At 45.3% G+C, this 23,422-nt stretch overlaps 1 protein-coding gene across 1 annotated transcript in view; it reads left to right on the top strand.

Annotated features, from left to right (window-relative positions):
* The first annotated feature begins 378 nt into the window (after nt 1-378).
* Nucleotides 379-23,422, top strand: part of AMDHD1 (amidohydrolase domain containing 1) — a 46,197-nt gene continuing 23,153 nt past the window's right edge. Inside the window, exons 1-5 of the mRNA XM_073620151.1 lie at nt 379-755; nt 8,899-9,005; nt 15,540-15,604; nt 18,464-18,741; nt 22,598-22,823. Coding sequence (XP_073476252.1) covers nt 619-755; nt 8,899-9,005; nt 15,540-15,604; nt 18,464-18,741; nt 22,598-22,823 — 813 coding nt within the window. The 5' untranslated portion in view covers nt 379-618. The remainder of the gene's footprint in view (nt 756-8,898; nt 9,006-15,539; nt 15,605-18,463; nt 18,742-22,597; nt 22,824-23,422) is intronic.

The raw sequence follows: 23,422 nt of genomic DNA, 5'->3' as shown, positions 1-23,422 counted from the left end.
CCTGTTTCACTGAAAATAAGCCCTACCCTGAAAATAAGACCTACAAGGAATTTAACTAGGGCTTATTTGGGGGGGTAGGGCTTATATTGCAGCCATCACCGACCATCACGCTAGGTCTTATTTTCGGGGAAACAGGGTATTGTATCGCCAGCTCAAATCTTGGCGAAATCTAACTTTTGACAAGTATCTCCAGAACGGGTTTCCCCATTGCAAGATATAACTTTGACTCCTGTGCTGGAGACAATCATACCACTTTGAATTTAGAAACGATTTATGTTGCAGCAGAGGGCGCACCATGCTAACCATTTCAAAGTACTGTCAAAAATAAGGCAAATATTTACATAGGGTTACACATCACCTACTCAGATACCTGCAATATAAAACATAGGCCTTTGCCAAAAACAACGTAAGCACTAAAAGTAGAGAGCAGTGAGCCTTGAACAGGAACTTTGTCAGGTTTTAGTAATAAGAATATTAACAAGAGGGAGGTTACAAAACCCACCTGGCCCTTGTTGTCTCTGTGATTGCTGTAGCCTTTGTGCAATACACATTCTCTGCTGTGGTCAGTGTGAGTCTAACATAGATTGGTGTTCTACAAGGAAGCTTGTGGTTAAAAAAATGTCCTGCAAATTTAGGCTTTTGTTGGAAAATGCAGAGCAAATGGTCCTTGTCTGCAGGAATGAAGAACAATTCCTGCTCCAGGAGGGAATGCAGCATTTGGCAGTACTGGAGAAAGCCAGCCTGGTGATTGGCAAGTAAGTCGGCGTGTTTTTTTTTACCTTTCTGAAAGCGGACAAGCACAACGACATGTTAAATATAAGGTTTCTGTTGTGCATAGATGTTTATTTGCATTTAGAGACATTTGGTTGTAGTGAAAAAGTATTTTGAGTAGTAGTAGTAGTAGTAGTCCCTGGGTTACAAACCTAGATGAAGTCTGTACGTTTGTTCTTAAGTTGAATTTTTATGTAAGTCAGAGCAGGTAAAATTTTTAAGTGTAGCTCCAGCCAAAACAATTTTTTTTTTGATAGTGTAGGGAAGGGTTAACACCCCTGTAACATTTGTTTTGCAGTCTGTGCCCCTGTTCAGAAGATTTTTGCTTCACTTTTGTCCCTATGACAATTGGATTTTGAAAATTTGGGTTGTTGTGAAAACCAAGGATTGGTGCTAAAGCTTCAATGGAGACACCTTTTCACCATAATAACTCTTACAAGAGTGAATTTCCCTTCCTAGGGGTAGATTTTCTCTCGCTTCCTGTTTTCTCCCTCCCTCCGTTTTGTAAGTCGGATGCTTGTAATCTGGGGACCTCCTGTAGTGCCAACAGTTTGCACGGCGCTTTAAAGCAGAAGCAGGGGAGGACTGACAACACTCAGGGCGCCCGGACCAAATAAAGCAAGGGTTCCCTGTCAGGCCCATGACATGCCCAGGCTCCGTCCTACATTTTGCACAAAGTAAAATATCTGTTTTTTTGGGGGGGGGGACCTGGAGGGGGATCTCTCTCTGTCTCTAAACGTGTCCATTAGAGACTACAAAGGAGTCTAATGGGACCTGGAGGGGGGCCTCTCTAACAGAGGCCCTTTCAGTGTCCATTATAGAGTCCCATTAGCGACTACAAAGGAGTATAATAGGGCCTCTTTCTAAAAGAGTGTACAGTGAGCACCTTCACTCACATGGGACCCCCTCATTGTACCATGACTCTCACCCCGCCCCAACCTCTAACAAAGTAGAAATAAAATTGCCACTGTGTAGCGCTCGTCTTACCTTAACTATGGGTACTGTAGCTGTGGCTGGCTGGTTCCCTGGTGAGGGTGGGTCATCGTTGGTGGCTGGCTGGCACTCTGGCTCTGCTGTGAGTGGCTGGCTGGCACCCTGGCCCTGGTGTGGATGGGTCACCGTGGCTGGCTGGCTGGCACCCTGGCCCTGGTGTGGATGGGTCACCGTGGCTGGCTGGCTGGCACCCTGGCCCTGTGTGGGTCACCGTGGCTGGCTGGCTGGCACCCTGGCCCTGTGTGGGTCACCGTGGCTGGCACCCTGGCCCTGTGTGGGTCACCGTGGCTGGCACCCTGGCCCTGTGTGGGTCACCGTGGCTGGCACCCTGGCCCTGTGTGGGTCACCGTGGCTGGCACCCTGGCCCTGTGTGGGTCACCGTGGCTGGCACCCTGGCCCTGTGTGGGTCACCGTGGCTGGCACCCTGGCCCTGTGTGGGTCACCGTGGCTGGCACCCTGGCCCTGTGTGGGTCACTGTGGCTGGCACCCTGGCCCTGTGTGGGTCACCGTGGCTGGCACCCTGGCCCTGTGTGGGTCACTGTGGCTGGCTGGCTGGCACCCTGGCCCTGTGTGGGTCACTGTGGGCGGCTGGCTGGCTGGCACCCTGGCCCTGCTGGGGAGTGGGTCACCGTGGGTGGGTGGCTGGCTGGCACCCTGGCCCTGCTGGGGGTGGGTCTCCGGCATAGGTGGCTGGCTGACTGGCACCCTGGCCTTGCTGTGGCTGGCTTGGTGTGTCCTCTCCTCTTCCGGGCATGGTTTGCTGAGGCGAGGGAGGGACTCGGAGGGAGGTGGTGGCCTTTGCCCTATCCGGGACAGAGAAGAGGAAGAGGAGCCCGCCGGATCATTACACAGAGCAGGGATCGCTCGCTAGAACAGCTTTGCTTTTCCTAGCGCCTGGTGTTTCTGGTGCTCATAGTCACACAAAGTCCAGGAGGCAGGACTTTGTGTGACTGTCTGCGGGCGCCCGACGATTCTATCAAAGTTGTCACAGCAGGCAGCCCTGCTTCTTCTACCCGGGCTGGGCCTTCCTCCCTCTTGATCATCACTAGTGCTATGCTATCGCTGCGGGCCACAAGCATTTTGTCCAGGACAAAAAAAGGTCCAAGCAGGCGATACCAGTGAGCCCCCTTCCTTGACCGGGCCCTCCACCCCCCGAGTGGTAGTAAAGCCCGCTTTTGTTTTTACCTACAGGAAAGCCTATTATAAAGCTTACCTGTAGGTAAAATATCTCCTAAACCTGCACCGTTTAGGAGATATTTGCCCTGCATGCAGCCGGTGACATCAGTGGCACATGCGCTCTGAAGGTCCAGCCAATGACACAGCCAGAGCGCGCAGACCCAAAAGAGAGCCTGGGGGAAGATGTCAGCCGTCTCAGCGGTGACAGCACACCGCAATAGGGCTTCGTTCTAGGGTAAGTATTCCATAATGTGCCAGTATGTGATGCACATTATGCAATTACCTTACAGGTGTGTGTTTTTGTTTTTTTTTTTTTCCTCCCAACCAGCCGCAACTAAATGATACAGTACAGCTGCAATAAAAATAAATTCAAGAGGGTTAAGCTGGCCATACAAGGAGAAAAATGCAATCCGTCTATTGCCATTCCTGTTCTATCAGTCGACTTCTCATGGATGGTCCTGCTGAAAAATTTCCATCCGATTTAGCGCATGCAGCACTGATCAGTGTATTCTGACAGCAGGGGAACCCAGAGTCAGAATACTATGACAGAGCAGGAAGGATTCCCGAATCCACATTGAATGTGTGGATAGGGGAATCGGGACAGGTTTGTTTTTGTTTTTTTCATTCAACCTGTTGGCTGAACAAAAAAAAAAAACTGACCAACGTGTGGCCCGCTTTAGGAGGGCTCTGTTTGTGGAAGCTCATAATCTAAAGCTAACTACATATTATACAGTTCTCTTGTGCAATTTTCCTTTAGATTTACCAAAACCATATAATGAGGTCAAACCTCACACTTTCAATGTGTATGCAATTAGGCAGGTCCTTGTATTACATAGCTAAAGGTAAGACCCCCCCCCCCCCCTTCACACTGTGGCACGTTAGCGGTAAAGCGTTGCTAGTTTTATCGCCGCTTTACCACTGTTATAGCGGTGCTTTTTGGCTGATAGCGGGGGCTAGCTGCCGAGGAAAGGGTTAAAAGAGCCAGAAAAGCGCTGCCCATTGATTTCAATGGCAGGGGCAGTTTAGGAGCGGTGTATACGCCGTTCCCGCACCGCCCCAGTGTGAAAGCACTCAGACTTCCACATGGGTGGCTTGAGAGGTGCTTTATAGGTGCTATTTTTAGCGCTAAAACGCCTGAAAAGCGCTTAAGTGTGAAAGTAGCCTTAATCTGGAGGAAATCGAGCAAAAAAAAGTCGTATAATGTGTAGGCAGCTTAAAATTGAGGGGCAGATGATACAAAAGGTAGCCATTTTGTAAGTAAGCTGGATATTTTTTTTTTTTTTTTTGTGAAACTCCAACTGTGCAATATATCAAACAATTTATCATTTTGTGTGGGAACAACCAGTCTGCCCCTTAACCACTTACTGACCACAATACGTGTGTATATACAGTATCTCACAAAAGTGAGTACACCCTCACATTTTTGTAAATATTTGATTATATCTTTTCAAGTAACACTGAAGAAATTACACTTTTCTACGATGTAAAGTAGTGAGTGTACAGCTTGTAGAACACTGTAAATTTGCTGTCCCCTCAAAATAACTCAACACACAGCCATTAATGTCTAAACCGCTGGCAACAAGTGAGTACACCCCTAAGTGAAAATGTCCAAATTGGGCCCAAAGTGTCAATATTTTGTGTGGCCACCATTATTTTCCAGCACTGCCTTAACTCTCTTGGGCATGGAGTTCACCAGAGCTTCACAGGTTGCCACTAGAGTCCTCTTCCACTCCTCCATGATGACATCATGGAGCTGGGGGATGTTAGAGACCTTGCGCTCCTCCACCCTCCATTTGAGGATGCCCCACAGATGCTCAATAGGGTTTAGGTCTGGAGACATGCTTGGCCAGTCTGTCAGCTTTACCGTCACCTTCTTTAGTAAGGCAGTGGTCATCGTGGAAGTGTGTTTGAAGTCGTTATGTTGGAATACTGCCCTGCGGCCCAGTCTCCGAAGGGAGGGGATCACGCTCTGCTACAGTATGTCACAGTACATGTTGGCATTCGTGGTTCCCTCAATGAACTGTAGGTTCCCAGTGCTGGCAGCACTCATGCACGCACTCACCCAGACCATGATGCTCCCACCACCATGCTTGACTGTAAGCAAGACACACTTGTCTTTGTACTCCTCACCTGGTTGCCGCCACACATGCTTGACACCTTCTGAACCAAATAAGTTTATCTTGGTCTCCTCAGACCACAAGACATGGTTCCAGTAATCCATGTCCTTAGCCCGCAAACAGTTTGCTGAAGACAGACTTTCTTGTGCATCATCTTTAGGAGAGGCTTCCTTGGATAACAACCATGCAGACCAATTTGATGCAGTATGCGGTGTATGGTCTGAGCACCGACAGGTTGACCACCCCACCCCTTCAACCTCTGCAGCAATGCTGGCAGCATTCATACATCTATTTCCCAAAGACAACCTCTCGATATGACGCTTAGCACATGCACTCAGCTTCTTTGGTCGACCATTGCAAGGCCTGTTCTGAGTGGAATCTGTCCTGTTAAACTGCTGTATGGCCTTGGCCACCTTGCTGCAGCTCAGTTTCAGGGTCTTGGCAATCTTCTTATAGTCTAGGCCATCTTTATGTAGAACAACCAATTCTTTTTTTCATAGCCTCAGAGAGTTCTTTGCCATGAGGGGTGCCATGTTGAACTTCCAGCGACCAGTATGAGTGAAGGAGAGTGATGACACCAAATTTAACACACCTGCTCCACGTTCACACCTGAGACCTTGTAGCACTAACGAGTCACATGACAACGAGGAGGGAAAATGGCTATTTGGGCCAAATTTGGACCTTTTCACTTAGGGGTGTACTCACTTTTGTTGCCAGCGGTTTAGACATTAATGGCTGTGTGAGTTATTTTGAGGGGACGGCAAATTTACACTGTTATATAAGCTGTACACTCCTTTACATTGTAGCAAAGTGTAAGTTCTCACATGAAAAGATATGATAAAATATTTACAAAATGTGAGGGGTGTACTCACTTTTGTGAGATACTGTATACATTGTGGTTTACCGGGATTATGGCTGAAGATATCGGTGATAACCCCAGTACCCCCCCTTTTTTTTTTTTTTTTTTTTTTTTTTTTCAGCAGACGGCCAGCTTTCTAATGAAACTGGTCCGAGCGGCTCATGAGGCGGGAGGGGACAAAAGCTGACATACTACAGGAGGCGATCAGAGATGGCTGACATACTGCAGAAGGCGGTCGAAGACCTTTTCAGAAATGCACAGCTTTGCAGTTGAACAACAGCTCAGGGTTTAGAATAGAAGTCAGGCAGTCTATGGGGGAAGGACATACCTGGCCAGCCGGGCTCATCATGCACTTTTAGAGGTCCAGGGACAGGGCTCCCACTTTAAATTTTTCTACAGCCCTCCTTCCCGAGTACACAGGCTGCATGGGGCAGTGTCAGAGCATCAGTGGAGCTTCTGGCCCTGCCCCTCTCTGCTGGCTGGGGAATAGAGAGGTCTGGGGCTACCAGTAAGCTCTCAGCTTATACTACAACAGCTCCTTCCTGAATACATAGGCTGCATGGGGTGGGGTCAGAGCTTCAGTGGAGCTCCCAGCCCCACCCTATTTCTGCTGGCTGGGTAATACATCGCTGCTTCCCATGTCCCTGGTGCACTCTGTGGTGCATCATCGGGGCCTCAATTTGTGGACAGCGTGGGGCAAACAGGGCAGCTGCTTTGGGCCCCCCCCCCCAACAAAGACTAGGCCCCGGGGCATTTGTCCCATTTGCCCTGCATTAAAGAAGGCCCTGGGCGCTTTACTGAGCAAGCAACGTCCAGTAAGCAGCAGGACTGACGTTAAGCACAGGACCTGGAAACCAGCCGCAATTTAATGTAGTGCCTACTACAGGGATTTCCAGCATTCACTGGAATCGGCCAGGTATGGCACATTCATAGTTACATTGGTCTATCTTGAACCGATGTAACTATTAGACATGTGCACACTGAAATATTTCGTTTCAAAATTTCGTTTTCGTCCGAAAAATAAAATTTATTTAGTTACTCCCAAAATTAATTTTATTTATTTCGTTTTTCGTTAAAAATTGCATTAGTCCGAAAATCCAAATTAATTAAGGTCGAATCTGTCATTGAAGGCTCATGGTGTCTGTCGAATGTTTCGCTGCTTTGTTGAATCTTCGTCGCTCATGTTGAATGTATATAGTTCAAACAGAAAATGGACTGGTGATAGTGATCACTGATCAGACAGGTAACAAGATAGGGTATATAGGATCTATAATAATAAATCCCCACACACACAACACGGGCAGCCTCTGAGGCTATCACAACACTTGCAACACTAGTATCACTATCACGTTCACAACACTAACACAATAGCAGCAGATTATTATGAAAAAGTTAAGTTGAACTGTAGCTTGCTTCACTATTGTTCTGCTGCTGTGCTTATGATTAATTGCTAAATAATTCAGGTTCTCTGACAAATGGACCTGCTAAGATTGACTGTCTTCTGAAATTATTCAGTGTCTGTCTCTGCTAGCAAATCGTAAGTGAAAGTAAGTTGGCTGTACGTGTGTACTTGGTTCTAGCTATTTTACTGCCCCTCCTCTTTGGTTACAATCAGCCAATAACATTCATCATTATCATTATTTTTATTTTACTTCCCCCACCCAATTCAAGCAGCAATCTTTTCTCTCTATGTAGAATAATCTTGGACTAATAGAGTAAGAGCCCATTCACACAGGGGTAACACGACTTGCAGGTCGCCTCAGCGAGGCGACCTGCAAACGACTTCTGCGGCGACTTGCAAAACGACTTCTGTATAGAAGTCTAGGCAAGTCGCCCCAAGTCGCCCCCAAAGTCGTACAGGAACCTTTTTCTAAGTCGGAGCGACTTGCGTCGCTCCGATTAGAATGGTTCCATTGTACAGAACGGGAGGCGACTTGTCAGGCGACTAGGTTGCCTGACAAGTCGTCCCTGTGTGAATGGGCTCTTAAGGTTGGCACATTCAACCACAGGTTTGATGGACACAGATTGTTATTGTCGTCATCATCATGTCAAATCTCCTATCTATATCGAACTGTTGTCACAACGAAAATGAAAATAAAGCATTTGTTTATGTCGGATCTTTCGGATTCTGCACTTTCGTTATCGTTAATAATTCGGATGAAAATGCATTCAGACGAAAACGAATGCACATGTCTAGTAACTATGCAAAAATAGCCACACCATACTTTTGGGCTGTAAACGTGTATTCAAGACTGGCTAAGATCTCATTCACACTAGTGACTGGGGAGCTTTAAAATGCTGCGATGGAACTGCAATTTTACAGCCCCCCAACTGCTACCCCCTTTAGCTGCAGAAGCAGCGTTGGGGTGTGTACACATGTTGAGGTCATGATGCTTTGCTGTGTGAAGGAATTATACCCCCTGTCACTTTTGGCAGGCGTAGTGCCGACAAATGTGACCCATTCAAGTGAATGGGGGCGCTCTGCAAGCATCCTGCAACCAGGTGCAATGCATCTGGTTGTGGTGTGCTAGTACGGGATTCAAGGGGTTAAAGCAGGCACTGAGAAGGCCCTACAATGCCTCCTCACCACCTGTCAAATGCTTTCTGAAGAGCAATCTGATCACGGATCGCTTTTCAGAGACCAACACTATTGTGGGAACAAGTCGTCCTAAGGGTATTTCATATTACTACAGTACTACTGTTAACCAGGGGAGGGCAGAATTTTATGAAGGAAACTAAGATCTCCTAGGAAATTTGTCTGAAATTGGATATAATTACTCCTCTTCTGCACAACACTCTGTCCATACATCCCTGATGCAGTTCATTTTATATTTTCTATGTGTGTGGGGTTTTTTTTTTGTTTTGTTTTTTGTTATTCATTGTTAAAAAAAAAAAAAAAAAAATTCCTCCATATGCGCATAAATTTACATTACATACCAGTACAAAACTCATTGTGTAACACTTTGTCAATGTAATTTGCAGTGACGGATTCATAAAGGCTGTAGGAACCACACAGACGATACGTAATCAATTTTCTCAAGCAGAGTTTGAAACAGTCATTGACTGTTCTGGAAAATGTGTTCTGCCAGGTAAGAGATTATATGCTCCATAATGGCCAAAAGTTAATTAGGAACTGCAAAAATAGAGACTGCACTACTCCTGTCCTTCAAGTGGTATTAAAGGCTAAGCTCACTTTTTTTTTTTCTAAATTCCAGCTCCCCTATGTACCAATATACCATTAATGTACCTAGGTTGCAAAAGAATACAAGCTTTCTTTGATTTTCAGAACAAGGCCTTGCCCTTGCTATATTTCTTAGAAAGCTTCAGAGACTCCCTGGTATAGATTTGGGACAGAGAAACCAGTAAGACACAGGAAGGAGTTTACCAGCTGACCTCATTAGCGCACCCTTCACCCATCAACTAAGTTTTCATAGCATCCCTGGCATCTCTCCACACATGCATATGCTGGGCTTCTCCAGCGCCCCTTCACATGGACTCAGGCTGCACACTAAACTCCCTGGGGCCACATGCAGCTCATGGGACACTCCTGATGTAGCACCAGGGCCTGCCTGATTGGATACAGACTGATTGGATAAATAGTGTGTCCACCTATTATATAGTTTTGATAAATCTAAAGGTGATTGTACAGTTTGTATAGTGTATGCCCACATTTATACACCTGATATTACCTAGTTGCACTTTCAGTGTCGTTAATTAACGGCACACCAAACACAGAAGCAAACACACATTTTGCCACATGAAAAAACAAGTGACAAATGCAGTAAAAATTGTGCAACTCTCCCCACGCCAAAATATCCCATGAGCTACTTTGACATGTGTAGCACAGTCCATTAAAATGAATGGGCTGCCCTATGTGTGTCACTGGAAAAACGAGTCAAAACATATGCGCTCCCACTACTCTAGGTGTGAATGGGGCCTGAAAGTGAAATTGGTGTTTTTTTACGCAAGAACAATGAGACTCCATTCACATGTGTGTTTCCAAATGCATGGCAAACTGCATAGAAAAGGTGCGCTTTGCGTTTCAGAAACACTGCAAATGTACATTGTGCTTTTGTGTTTATTAAATGTTAAAGGCACCCCAATTGCACCAAAAACTGCAGTAACTCACCATGCTCCGCTTCAAAAAAAAATTCTCTGGGGCAATTGCGGCACGTAGGGCAGCCCGTTCAAGTGACGAGTGCAAATGCTCCAAAACGACGCATGCGGGTATGTAAATTTCTGCTACGTGTAGAGATGTGAACGGGGCCTGACAACTGAGTGTCTCTGTCCACTCCTTCTTATGAACTTTTATAAAGATGGCCATACATTATGCAATCTGTAAAATTCCTTTAGATTTGCCAGAACTGTGGAGTAGGAGGACCACCCTGACAAATCTATTACATTTTTATCAAATCAGACAGGCCCTTGTACTACATAGCTGATGGGAGATCTAAAAGATTGTACAATCAGACTGTATAGAAAGTGGGTGGAAGGTAGTACAGTGGAACCTCGGTTTGCGAGTAACGCGGTTAGCGAGCGTTTAGCAAACCGAGCACTGTATTTCTAAAAATCCTAACTCAATTTGTGAGTATTTTCTCGCAAAAGCGCTGTGCAGTACAGTTTTGGCCTGAGTTGGGGGTGCCGGAGCCGAGCAGAGCCGAAAGTCGGCGTTCGGAAATGCACGTAAAGGCCCGAGGACAGTTCGGCTGACCTCGGAAAGGCTTGTGAATGGAGTCTTTCCGAGGTTTGCCGAGGTCCACCGAAGTGTGCTCGCGCTTTTTCGGCCGTTTCCGAGGCTCTCCGGTGCCCCCCGCCTCTGGCCGCATGCGGTATTGCATCCCATTGAAGTCAATGTGGAACAAATTATTTTAGTTTCCATTGACTTCAATGGAAAAACTCTTTGATATGCGAGTACTTTGGATTACGAGTATACTCCTGGAACGGATTATGCTCGTAATCCGAGGTTCTACTCAGTGGCGTAGCGTGGGTTGCCAGCACTCGGGGCAAGGCAAGTAATTTGCGCCCCCTAACCTGCGGACAATTCGCACTCCCTGAGTCCCTTCCCTTCCTACAATAATACTGACCTACCTGACCACTAATATGATTCCTATACTGACCACTACACTATACTACTACACTATACAATACACTGACCTATCTCATTCCTATACTGACCCTTACACTGACCTACCCGATTCCTACAAGGACCACTACACTACACACTGACCTACCTGATTCCTATACTGACCACTACACACCCCACCAACCTACACGATTCCTACATCGACCACTACACACTGACCACTACACTATACAATCCAGTACACAATCCACTATACACTGACCACTACACTACACACCAACCTACCTGATTCCTATACTGACCACTACACTATACTACTACACTACCCACTACACAATACACTATCCACTGACCACTACACACCACACTAACCACTACACTAAACACCACGCACTGACCTACCTGATTCCTATACTGACCACTACACTATACTACTACACAATACACTACACTATCCACTGACCACTACACTACACACCACTACACACTGACCACTACACACTGACCACTACACACTGACCACTACACACTGACCACTACACACCACTAACCACTACACACTGACCACTACACACCACTAACCACTACACACTGACCACTACACACTACACACCACACTGACTACTACACTACACGCTGACCACTACACGCTGACCACTACACGCTGACCACTACACGCTGACCACTACACGCTGACCACTAACCACTACACGCTGACCACTAACCACTACACGCTGACCACTAACCACACCACGCTGACCACTAACCACACCACGCTGACCACTAACCACACCACGCTGACCACTAACCACACCACACTGACCACTAACCACACCACACTGACCACTAACCACACCACACTGACCACTAACCACACCACACTGACCACTAACCACACCACACTGACCACTAACCACACCACACTGACCACTAACCACACCACACTGACCACTAACCACACCACACTGACCACTAACCACACCACACTGACCACTACACTACACACCAACCACACACCACACTGACCACTACACTACACACCAACCACACACCACACTGACCACTACACACCACTACACTACACACTGACCACTACTCACCACACTGACCACTACTCACCACACTGACCACTACACACCACACTGACCACCACTAACCACTACACACCACACTGACCACTACACTACACACCAACCACACACCAACCACACACCACACTGACCACTACACTACACACCAACCACACACCAACCACACACCACACTGACCACTACACACCAACCACACACCACACTGACCACTACACTACACTGACCACTACACTACACACTGACCACACACCACACTGACCACTACACTACACACTGACCACACACCACACTGACCACTACACTACACACTGACCACTACACAATACACTAGACACAGACCACTACTACTCAATACACTACATACTGACTGCTACACAACACTCTACCCACAGACCAATACACTACACACAATACATTATACACTACCTACAACACTACACATTACACTATACGCTAACTTTCTGGCTGCTCACTCTCCTCAGACCATATCTACTCCCCCCCAACCCCCCCCCCCCCCCCGGGCCAAGTGAGTCTCTTACCTTTTTTTTTCTTCCATCTGCTCTGCCTCTGCGCCGCCGACTGTCACACTGCCTGCCCCGGCGGGGACATGATGATCAGCCGACAGGGTCATGATGTTCAGTGGGCCGGAGAGGAGGAGAAGACAGCGGCCACAGACTGCCTTCCGCAACGGCCGTCATGATTGGTGACCCGGGCTGGAGAGGAGGAGCAGGAGAAGACGGCGGCCACAACAAAGGCCAGCCCCGCTCCCCCCGCGATTGAGTACAGGCCAGCCCCACCTGCCGCACATGACCCCAATCACAGGGCGCCAGGGGCCGGCCTGAGAATTATCATGGCGGCCGGAGCGCGGGGTCACAGAACAGAATTTAGCTGTATGGAGAGAGGGTGACACATACTGGAGCAGGATGTCGCCCCCCCCCCCCCCCCCCCCAAATGTTGCGCCCGGGGCCTGCGTCCCCCTCGCACCCCCCACGCTACGCCACTGGTTCTACTGTATTGTAATTAGAGAGGGGTGGTCCAGAGCGGCGAACACACCTTATCACACCCTCTTCTGTGATGCAACAAGGAAGTGAAGGCTTCTGGGAAATGGACTGCAAGAAGTGAATGCTGAGAATCTACAGGAAGTGATGGAATCTGAAAATCATTTTAAAAATTCAAGTAAACAGACAAGATTTTAAACCTTCTGTGGATAAGGTAAGTGAGAGAAAAGCACACTGGGGTAGCTGGGCCAGAAATGGCATTGGGAAAACGCTTCCATTTATTATGAAAGGTGAACTTATCCTTTAAAACCCAAAACTAAAAATGTAATGTAATTGTAGGTTACCAATCCTTCGATGTGGCAGCTGCATTTGTTTTCTTTTTTTTTTTTTCTTACCTCCTGTTTTCACCTGGTGATCTGGCCAGTAATACACCTTCTGTATTAGTGCCGCTACTCTGAATGAATGAGCACAGGGGGCACCTTTTGGACAGCAATATTCAGTCTGGGGGGACGAGAGTGCTAGATGTACCAGCAGTTAGATACACTAACAAGTTGAAGCCAAACTCCAGCAGATACTTATTGTTCGTAAACCCACAACTGTAAAATCAGTCTGTATATGTAGTAAAGCATTCTTGTTATACTCACTGTGAAATCTAAGGGGTTGAAGGCGCTGAATTGTGTAAAAAGGCTGTTTGACCCTGTCTCTGATCCTCCCCTTCTTCCACTGTCCCCAACCCATCTCGTGATCGAACAAAGGCTAAGGGACAAGCTGCACATGCTCAGTTTGGTGTGTATTGGTAGAGCGTTTTATATAAAAAAAAAAAAAAAAAAAAAATCTTGGGAGAGTGGCCCTGTGCTGATCACATGCAATCGGCACTGTCCAGACAGAGGGTAAAGGGTCCTGCATTCTCAAAGGACAATCGGAGGAGAATGAAAACTCCTCCTCCTCCAAAGTTTAACCAGACACTGATAGAAGTCACAAGGCTGCTCTAACTGCTGATGAGAAAAGATATTTAGCAGTTTAAATTTAGGCCCCTTTCACGCTTGTGCGACTTGTTCTGTGATTTTTAGACTGCAAAGTCGCATGACAAGTCCTACCCCATGATTTCCAATGAGTACCATTCATATCTCTGTGACTTCAAAGTAGTCCCTCCACTACTTTGGTCTGACTTTGATGCAATTTGAGGTCCATAGACCTGAAGTTTACAGAGGCATTGCTTAAAATCGTGCAACTTTCAGGTCGCACAAGCATGAAAGCGGCCTTAGTAAAACAATTGCGTTTCCAAGTTCTGTGTCCTGTGGGAGACCAGCTATAGTGAATGCAGGGTCCTGGGTTTAGTAACACTTTAAGCATATAATACTTAACCTTATAATATATAAGCAGTTACAGCAAACCATTTTTTTCCATTTTGGGGAAAAGGTTTTCCATAAATATAAAACAGATGATACATGTAAGCACCCTGCAAGTGTTAAATGGTTTGTCTGATCTCAGTAACTGGTACATTCTGCTCGAGAGCTTGTTCTTTTGAAAAAGAGACTTGCAGTCTGGGTCACCAGATGAAAATAGAAAGCTTAAAAAAAATAAATAAATAAATGCAGCCATTACATCTAAAAATGGTAAACTGCAATATAATGTTTTGTTTTTGAGTTCAATAATACCATTTTGAAGCTGAAGTTCAGCTAAAAAAACTTTTTTTTTTTTTTTTTTTTTTTTTTTTTTTTTTTTTTTTTTTCCACAGCTTTAGTTATATATATTTTCTGTAATAAACTATGTCCCATGATGTTTTGGCTGCTGAATTCTGTAGAAATCTTCACTGCATGGCTGCCCTGTCTTCTTACTCCTGCTGATGTTCCAATACTGTAAGGGTTAACAGCTTTGGGTCTCGAGGCTCACCTGCACTAAAGACATTTACCTTCTTTGGCAGTGAGAGGTTCTTTCTTCCATTTAAATGGCATGCCATGCACAATCTGTAATTGAAGGAGAGAATTTTGTGACTGACTGATCAAACACTCCCATTCACAGATTGATTATACTACTTGTAACACAATCAATTCTTCTCAATACAGCTGCTTTATAAATTGAATCAGAGCCATGATGTCCATGGGGCTAATTGAGAAGTCCGCCTCGGGTGCCACTCATGGAGGCACAGTAGGGGGCAGCACTGGACACTTCATCCTCATTGCATGTTCAGCTGTGTATAGGTTCAGCCCCCAGGCCTCACTACATCATCGGTGGTTATAGTGTAGGTGGCTGCATGCAATATAGCATCCAATAATGTGTGCCTGGCTGCCAGCACCCTAGTAACCAATAATGCTGTGTGTCCACCAATGTCCTATCCTCCTCCCCCAGCACAGCCCTGAATGGACACTTTTATGGACAATTTACACTATGGACCCCATAGGACTTGACATACAAATGAAAATAATGTTCTTATTACACCTTGCTTTTCAGGATTTGTGGACGCACATACTCATCCTGTGTGGGCTGGTGACAGAGTACATGAGTTTGCAATGAAAGTAAGTTATATATATTTTTTTTATTATACAGTAACTCACAAAAGTGAGTACATCCCTCACATTTTTGTAAATATTGTATTATATCTTTTCATGTGACAACACTGAAGAAATTACACTTTGCTACAATGTAAAGTAGTGAGTGTACAGCTTGTATAACAGTGTAAATTTGCTGTCCCACCAAAATAACTCGACACACAGCCATTAATGCCTAAACCGCTGGCAACAAAAGTGAGAACACCCCTATGTGAAAATGTCCAAATTGGGCCCAATTAGCCAGTTTCCCTCTCCGGTGTCATGTGACTTGTTAGTGTTACGAGGTTTCAGGTGTGAATGGGGAGCAGGTGTGTTAAATTTGGTGTTATTGCTCTCACTCTGTCATACTTGTCACTGGAAGTTCAACATGGCACCTCATGGCAAAGAATTCTGAGGAACTGAGAAATTTTTTTTGCTCTACATAAAGATGGCCTAGGCTATAAGAAGATTGCCCCTGAAACTGAGCTGCAGCACGATGGCCATACAGCGGTTTAACAGGACAGGTTCCACTCAACAGGCCTCGCCATGGTCGACCAAAGCAGTTGAGTGCACGTCGTGCTCAGCGTCATATCCAGAGGTTGTCTTTGGGAAATAGACGTATGAGTGCTGCCAGCATTGCTGCAGAGGTTGAAGGGGTGGGGGGGGTCAGCCTATCAGTGCTCAAACCATACGCCGCCCATTGCATCAAATTGGTCAGCATGCCTGTCCCAGAAGGAAGCTTCTTCTAAAGATGATGCAAACAGTTTGCTGAAGACAAGCAGACTAAGGACATGGATTTCTGGAACCATGTCCTGTGGTCTGATGAGACCAAGATAAACTTATTTGGTTCACATGGTGTCAAGCGTGCAGGTGAGGAGTACAAAGACAAGTTGTTTGCCTACAGTCAAGCATGGTGGTGAGTGTGTCAGTCTGGGGCTGCATTAGTGCTACTGTCACTGGGGAGCTACAGTTTATTGAGGGAACCATGAATGCCAACGTGTACTGTGACATACTGAAGCAGAGCATGATTTCCCCCCCCCCCTTTCTTCAGAGACTAGGCCACAGGGCAGTATTCAACATTATAGTGACCCCAAACACACCTCCAAGACAACCACTGCCTTGCTAAAGAAGCTGAGGGTAAAGGTGATGGACTGGACAAGCATGTCTCCAGACCTAAACCCTATTGAGCATCTGTGGGGAATCCTCAAACAGAAGGTGGAGGAGCGCAAGGTCTCTAACATCCACCAGCTCCGTGACGTCATCATGGAGGAGTGGAATAGGACTCTAGTGGCAACTTGTGAAGCTCTGGTGAACTCCATGCCCAAGAGGGTTAAGGCAGTGCTGGAAAATGATGGCCACACAATATTGACACTTTGGGCCCAGTTTGGACATTTACACTTAGGGGTGTGCTCACTTTTCTTGCCAGCGGTTTAGACATTAATGGCTGTGTTGAGTTATTTTGAGAGGACAGCAAATTTTACACTGTTATACAAGCTGTACACTCACTACTTTTACATTGTAGCAAAGTGTCATTTCTTCAGTGTTACTTGAAAAGATATAATAAAACATTTACAAAAATGTAAAGGGTGTACTCACTTTTGTGAGATACTGTATATATTCAATCACACACATCTTGTATATTCACTCTTTATATTCAGTGGGTATGTATGTATGTACCCCCTCCGAGATGCATTACATTTTCAAAATCTGTAACTCCCCTGCCCTTTATGACTTCATTGCCCAAATGTGAGCATGCCCATATTTGGTCAATGACGTCACCAGGATAACCCCACCACCACCCTTTATTTAGCAGCAGGGGCCTGGAGATGTCATTCAGCACAAGGGAAATCACAAGATTGGATTTGTCTTAGTGTTCATCTGTTTTCTGTCTTTTGTCTTTTGATGGGTTGTGACCATCACTCATTGCAATCGACTTGCATAGCTAGACAACATGACTGATGATGCATGTACATTGGACTTTTTTGAGTTAAAAAAAAAAAAGGGACTTGTCAAATGTTTGGGGGTGTGTTTTTTATTTTTAGGGTACCCTTCTTCCTTTCTTTTTTTTTTTTTTTTTTTTCTTCTTCTTGTGAATGAGTAGGAGTGTACCCCTTACCCATTCATATGGGGGGGGGGGTGCAGTACCTTCTCCTCATTTTTAAATGGGGCTTCCAGATTTCAATAAAGATCCCCACAACCACCGGAACAGGTTTGTGGGGAAGAGGACCTTGTCCCTATCAACATAGGAACAAGGTGCTTTTGCCAGAGGATCCCTCCTGGCAAAGTACCTTCCACATTGAGGGCACATGTCCTGGTATGGTTCTGAGAGTGAAAGAGGCGCACTCTTGGCTTTCCCTTTCCTGGCTACCCAGGCTGCATGCTCAGCTATGGATCTGATATGACTTTTGGGGGGCCCCCTCACGCTTTTATTTTTTTTCTTATTTGAGGTTCCCCCTTAAAATCCGTACCAAGGAACAGCTCTCAATATACTAGTATAATATATTAATCTCTGTATTGCAAATTCAATGTTATCTCGTTATGTGTATGAAGCGATTGTTGGAAAAAAAAAATGGTATACTGTATATATAATTTTTGTCATTTTAAGATTAATCTAAAAAAAAATCTTGTAGCCAGTTATAATTTTCTATTGATGATAAAAAAATCAATATGTTTCTTTTAAGTATGGTAGCTGGGGAAGTAATGTACCCTATCTGGATACGGAATGCTCCCAACATTGTAATTTCCTGCTCATTTTTCTGAACAAAGCCAGAGTTGCTCTTCAATAAAATATATGATCGGTGATGACATTGTTACCATTCATCTTTTATTCGATCAATTTGCTTTTAGCTTGCAGGTGCTACGTACATGGATATTCACCAGGCTGGAGGAGGAATCCATTTTACAGTGGATCATACAGAAGCTGCTTCAGAGGAAGATCTGTACTGCAGCTTTAAACAGCGCCTACAGCGAATGCTCAGGGCAGGAACTACATTAGTAGAGTGTAAAAGTGGATATGGCTTAAAGCTGGAGACAGAAATGAAGATGCTAAGAGTGATCGAGCGTGCTCACAGGGAATTGGACATTGGCATTTCCTCTACATACTGTGGTGCCCATTCAGTACCAAAGTAAGATATATTTTATTTGTGTTAGAAGAATTTTAAGACTAACATTCCTATTACACACATTTTACTTTATAATAGAAACTCCTTTTAATCTTGGAGGAAACCCAAAACGACCAAAAAGAAAACTTGCCTAAACCTTTGTTGACACTACATACTCTAGGTGCCTGCATGTCAAGTCAGTACTCTTGTTCAGTGCCCTTAATTTGTGGGCTCCCTAGTTTTCAAAAATAAACAACTTATTATTCTAGAGCCAGGTATTCACCCTCTTACCTCCAAGGCCTTGCCATCGGCTTATCACTGTTGGCTTATCGTTGGATGGAACATCCCAATAAGTATATCCCGTTGAGTGACATTGGTGAAACCAGTCAGGGACCAGCACTGCTGGAGCTGAGGGACTCCCCTAGCTGCCAGTGGAACTCCAGTGAGAGTGGGGGGGGGGGGAGCCAAGGGAAAGGAAAGACAGATTCTGGTGGTAAGGGACTCAATTCTTAGAAGGACAGAGGGCAATCTGTGACAAAGACCTGAAGCGCCGAACTGTATGCTGTCTATCGGGCGCTCGGGTTCGGCACATCACAGATCTGGTGGACAGATTACTTGGAGGGGCTGGGGAAGACCCGGCTGTCATGGTGCACTTGGCACCAATGACAAAGTCAGAAGCAGATGGAGTGTCCTAAAGAACGATTTTAGGGACTTAGGAGCTAAATTGAGGAAAAGAACCTCCAAGGTAGTATTCTCAGAAATGCTATTGGTACATCGAGCCACACCAGAAAGGCAGAGGGAGATTAGGGAAATAAACAAGTGGCTGAGGAGCTGGTGTAGTAAGGAGAGGTTTGGGTTCCTGGAGAACTGGGCTGACTTCTCAGTCTGTCACCAGTTCTATGGAAGGGACGGACTGCACCTAAATAAGGATGGTGCAGATCTGCTGGGAGTGAAGATGGCCGAAAAGTTAGAGGGGCTTTTAAACTAGGCAACGGGGGGGAGGGTCCAGAGGTAGAGATAGTCAGTGCGGAACATACTCCAGAGGGTAGTATTGGGGGCATTAATGGTAGGTTGACTAAAGCACATAAACCCGGGGTAAGTATAGTAACAAGTCCTATTTGAAAACCTCGGAACACCCAATAAAAAGACAGTATGTGACCGATCTACACTATGCGGCATGTTTACCAATGCCAGGAGCCTGGTGGACAAGATGGGAGAACTAGAGATACTGTTGTACGAGGAGGATTTAGATTTTGTGGGAATTTCAGAGACTTGGTTCAACAGCTCTCATGATTGGCTGGCAACCATTCAAGGGTATTCCCTTTATTGCAGGGATAGGGAGGGTAAAAAAGGGGAGGGGTATGCCTGTATATCAAGGATAATGTACAAGTGAATGTGAGAAATTGCATCACTAGGGGAGCTAGGTAGGAGGTGGAATCCTTATGGGTAGAGCTCCATAGGGATGAAACTAAGGCGAAAATAATACTGGGAGTATGCTATGGGCCCCCTAACCTGAGGGAGGAGGGGGAGACGGACCTTCTATCACAAATTGGATTTGAGGCAAGGATGGGAGGTGTCATCGTAATGGTGGGGTTTTAATTATCCAGACATAGACTGGCTGGAAGGAACCACGCATTCGTCTAAGGCTCGCCAGTTCCTAAATGTCTTGCAGGAAAATTTCATGGGTCAGATGGTAGACGCACCAACTAGAAACAAAACATTACTAGACCTACTGATTACCAACAATACAGACCTGATCAAGGATGTGGAAATAAGGGACAATTTAGGAAACGGTGATCACAGGTCAATTGGCTTCAGTATAAATTGCAAATATGAAACATAAGGGGAGTACAAAGACACTTCACTTCACTTTTGAATTTCAAAAGGGCGAACGTCCCTAAACTATGAACCTTGCTAGAAGATATAAATTGGGATAAAATCTTAAGAACAAAGAACATGGATTGAAAACTGGCTACAAGTGCGAGTTCAGAGGGTAGTGATAAATGGGGAGTACTCAGAATGGTCAGGGGTGGAAAGTGGGGTCCCCCGGGGTTCTGTCCTGGGACCAATCCTTTTTAATTCATTCATAAACGACCTGAAGGATGGGGTGAACAGCTCAATCTCTGTATTCGCAGATGATGCTAAGCAGGGCAATAACTTCTCCGCAGGATGTGGAAACCTTGCAAGTGGAACTGAACAAATGAATGGGGTGGGCAACTATATGGCATATGAGGTTTAAAGTGGAAAAATTTTAAATGAATGCATTTGGGTGGCAAAAACATGAATGCAATCTACTCACTGGGGGAATCAAGGATAGAAAAGGACCTGGGGGTCCTAGTAGATGACAGGTTCAGCAATGGCATGCAATGCCAAGCTGCTGCTAACAAGGCAAACAGAATATTGGCATGCATTAAAAAGGGTATTAACTCAAGAGATAAAGTGGTAATTCTCCCACTCTACAAGACTCTGGTCCGGCCGCACCTGGAGTATACTGTCCAGTTCTGGGCACCAGTCCCCAGGAAGGATGTGCTGGAAATGGAGCAAGTACAGAGAAGGGCAACAAAACTAATAAAGGGACTGGAGGCTATTGGTTATAAGTACTGAAAGTATTGTCTCTGGAGAAGAGACGCTTGAGAGGGGATATTATTTCAATTTATAAATACCATACTGGTGACCCCACAATAGGGATAAAGCTTTTCTGTGGAAGGGAGTTTAATAAGACACATGGCCACTCATTAAAATTTCAAGAAAAGAGGTTCAACCTTAAACTGTGTAGAGGGTTATTTACTGTAAGAGCAGCAAGGATGTGGCAATCCCTTCCACAGGCAGTGGTTTCAGTGGGGAGTATCGGTAGTTTCAAGAAACTATTAGATAAGCACCTGAACGACCACAACATACAGGGATATACAATGTAATACTGACATAAAATCACATAGATTGGACTTGATGGACTTGTGTGGTGTTTGTTTTGTTTTTTTGTTTTTTTTCAACCCTCACATACTATGTAACTGTAGTGGGCACTCTCTCCAGTGTTGCCAACCTACCAGATTGAAATTTGCTGACGCTACATCCAAAATTTACAGGCACAGCCAATTTTTGTTTATTTTTTTTTACTGGCATTTCCAAAGGTTACAAAATTACGGTTTTAAGTGCAAACTAATTTAATTGGGCTACAATCAAGTACAGTATGCAATTAGGAATGTGATTGCGGTGGATCTTAAGGAAAAAAGCATATTTCTTATTTTATTTTCAATATAGTAAGTAGCTCAGGAACATGACTCAGAGCAAGAAATTAGAATGACACCTCACCAACACTACACAGTCCTGTCCTGACTCAGTGACAATCTCTCTCCACGACAGGTGGTCCCTTCCGTCCACTCCAGTCCAAACAGCACTGACCGTCCCGCTCCTGGCTTGCCTTGCTCCTGTCCCACAGACCCACGCATGAGGCTCCCTTGCAACATGACATCACACAACACGTTTAGGCACTGCCTCCACCAGACCTGCCAGTACCACTCTAACACACTGTAGCAGGCACTTGGATGGTCTCAGCCGGCTCTGAACTGGAACTGCGTGAACTGAGCGTCGCAGCCATATACTATACTGGCAACCATTTACTGGCAGGAGAAATGTGCCCATTTTTTACTGGCTGTCAGTAAAAATACTGATGGTTGGCAACACCTGACTTTCACTGGTTTATGAGGAAAGGGAGCGCAAGCATCCAACCAGCAAAACTGGTTAATAATGTGCATATTAGACCATCCAGAGTGCCCTGAACCCTGGGTTCTGAATAAGAGATTTTCCTGGATGTTCAGGCTACTAGTAGTGGCTTTCATACTAATATGGAATAAATTGATTGTTTACATTTACATTTTTCTAGAGGTAAAACTGCAGAAACGGCAGCCAAGGACATAATTGAAAATCATCTCCCTGCTCTCAAGCAATTGGCTCTAAATGCAGAAATTCACGTGGACAACATTGATGTCTTCTGTGAAAAAGGCGTGTTTGACCTTGAATCAACGAGAAGAATCCTTCAGGCTGGGAAAGCTATAGGACTACATTTGAATTTTCATGGGGATGAACTCAACCCTATGAATTCTGCAGAGGTATAATCTATTATTTCTCTGATCCCTTAGGTGTGTGTGGTGTGTTTTTTTTTTTTTTTTTTTTTATCTCTTAATCTTCAAATTCACACTTTTATTAATTATAGTTTCCAATATGTCACTGATAAGGTCAATAATGTACAATTTTTACTGTAGTTTGCTAGTATGTCAAACAAGTCAAATTAGTTGTTCAGCCTGCATTATTAAGCAGGCCACAGACTGCTCAAACCTTGGCCGATTCAGCAGGAACCGGCTTTGATTTGAACCAGGTATGGGCAGGCTGAATGTATTCAAGTTGATTGATCGATCAACTTTGGTACGACCAGCCTGTCCAGATTTTACATGCAATTTTATTGCTAGTGGCTGTTATAGCCGCTAGCAATATTTACTTAGTTCTCCCGGGGGGGGGGAGCCAAGAACACCTGTGGTTGCAGAAAGAAAATTGCTTCCTCTATGGCCCTCCTTTAGTTTCACTGTGGGCTTGAGCACTGGAAACAAGCTAGCATTAAAGACAACTGTACCTTTTGGTTGTCCCCTATGGCATGGCTCCATCTCTCTGAGAGCAACTTATCTGAAGAAATATACTTGTACTAGATCCAGCC

This window comes from Aquarana catesbeiana, linkage group LG03, assembly GCF_042186555.1.
Source record: "Aquarana catesbeiana isolate 2022-GZ linkage group LG03, ASM4218655v1, whole genome shotgun sequence".
In the NCBI taxonomy this organism is placed as follows: Eukaryota; Metazoa; Chordata; class Amphibia; order Anura; family Ranidae; genus Aquarana; species Aquarana catesbeiana.
This window is presented reverse-complemented; position numbering and strand designations above follow the sequence as displayed.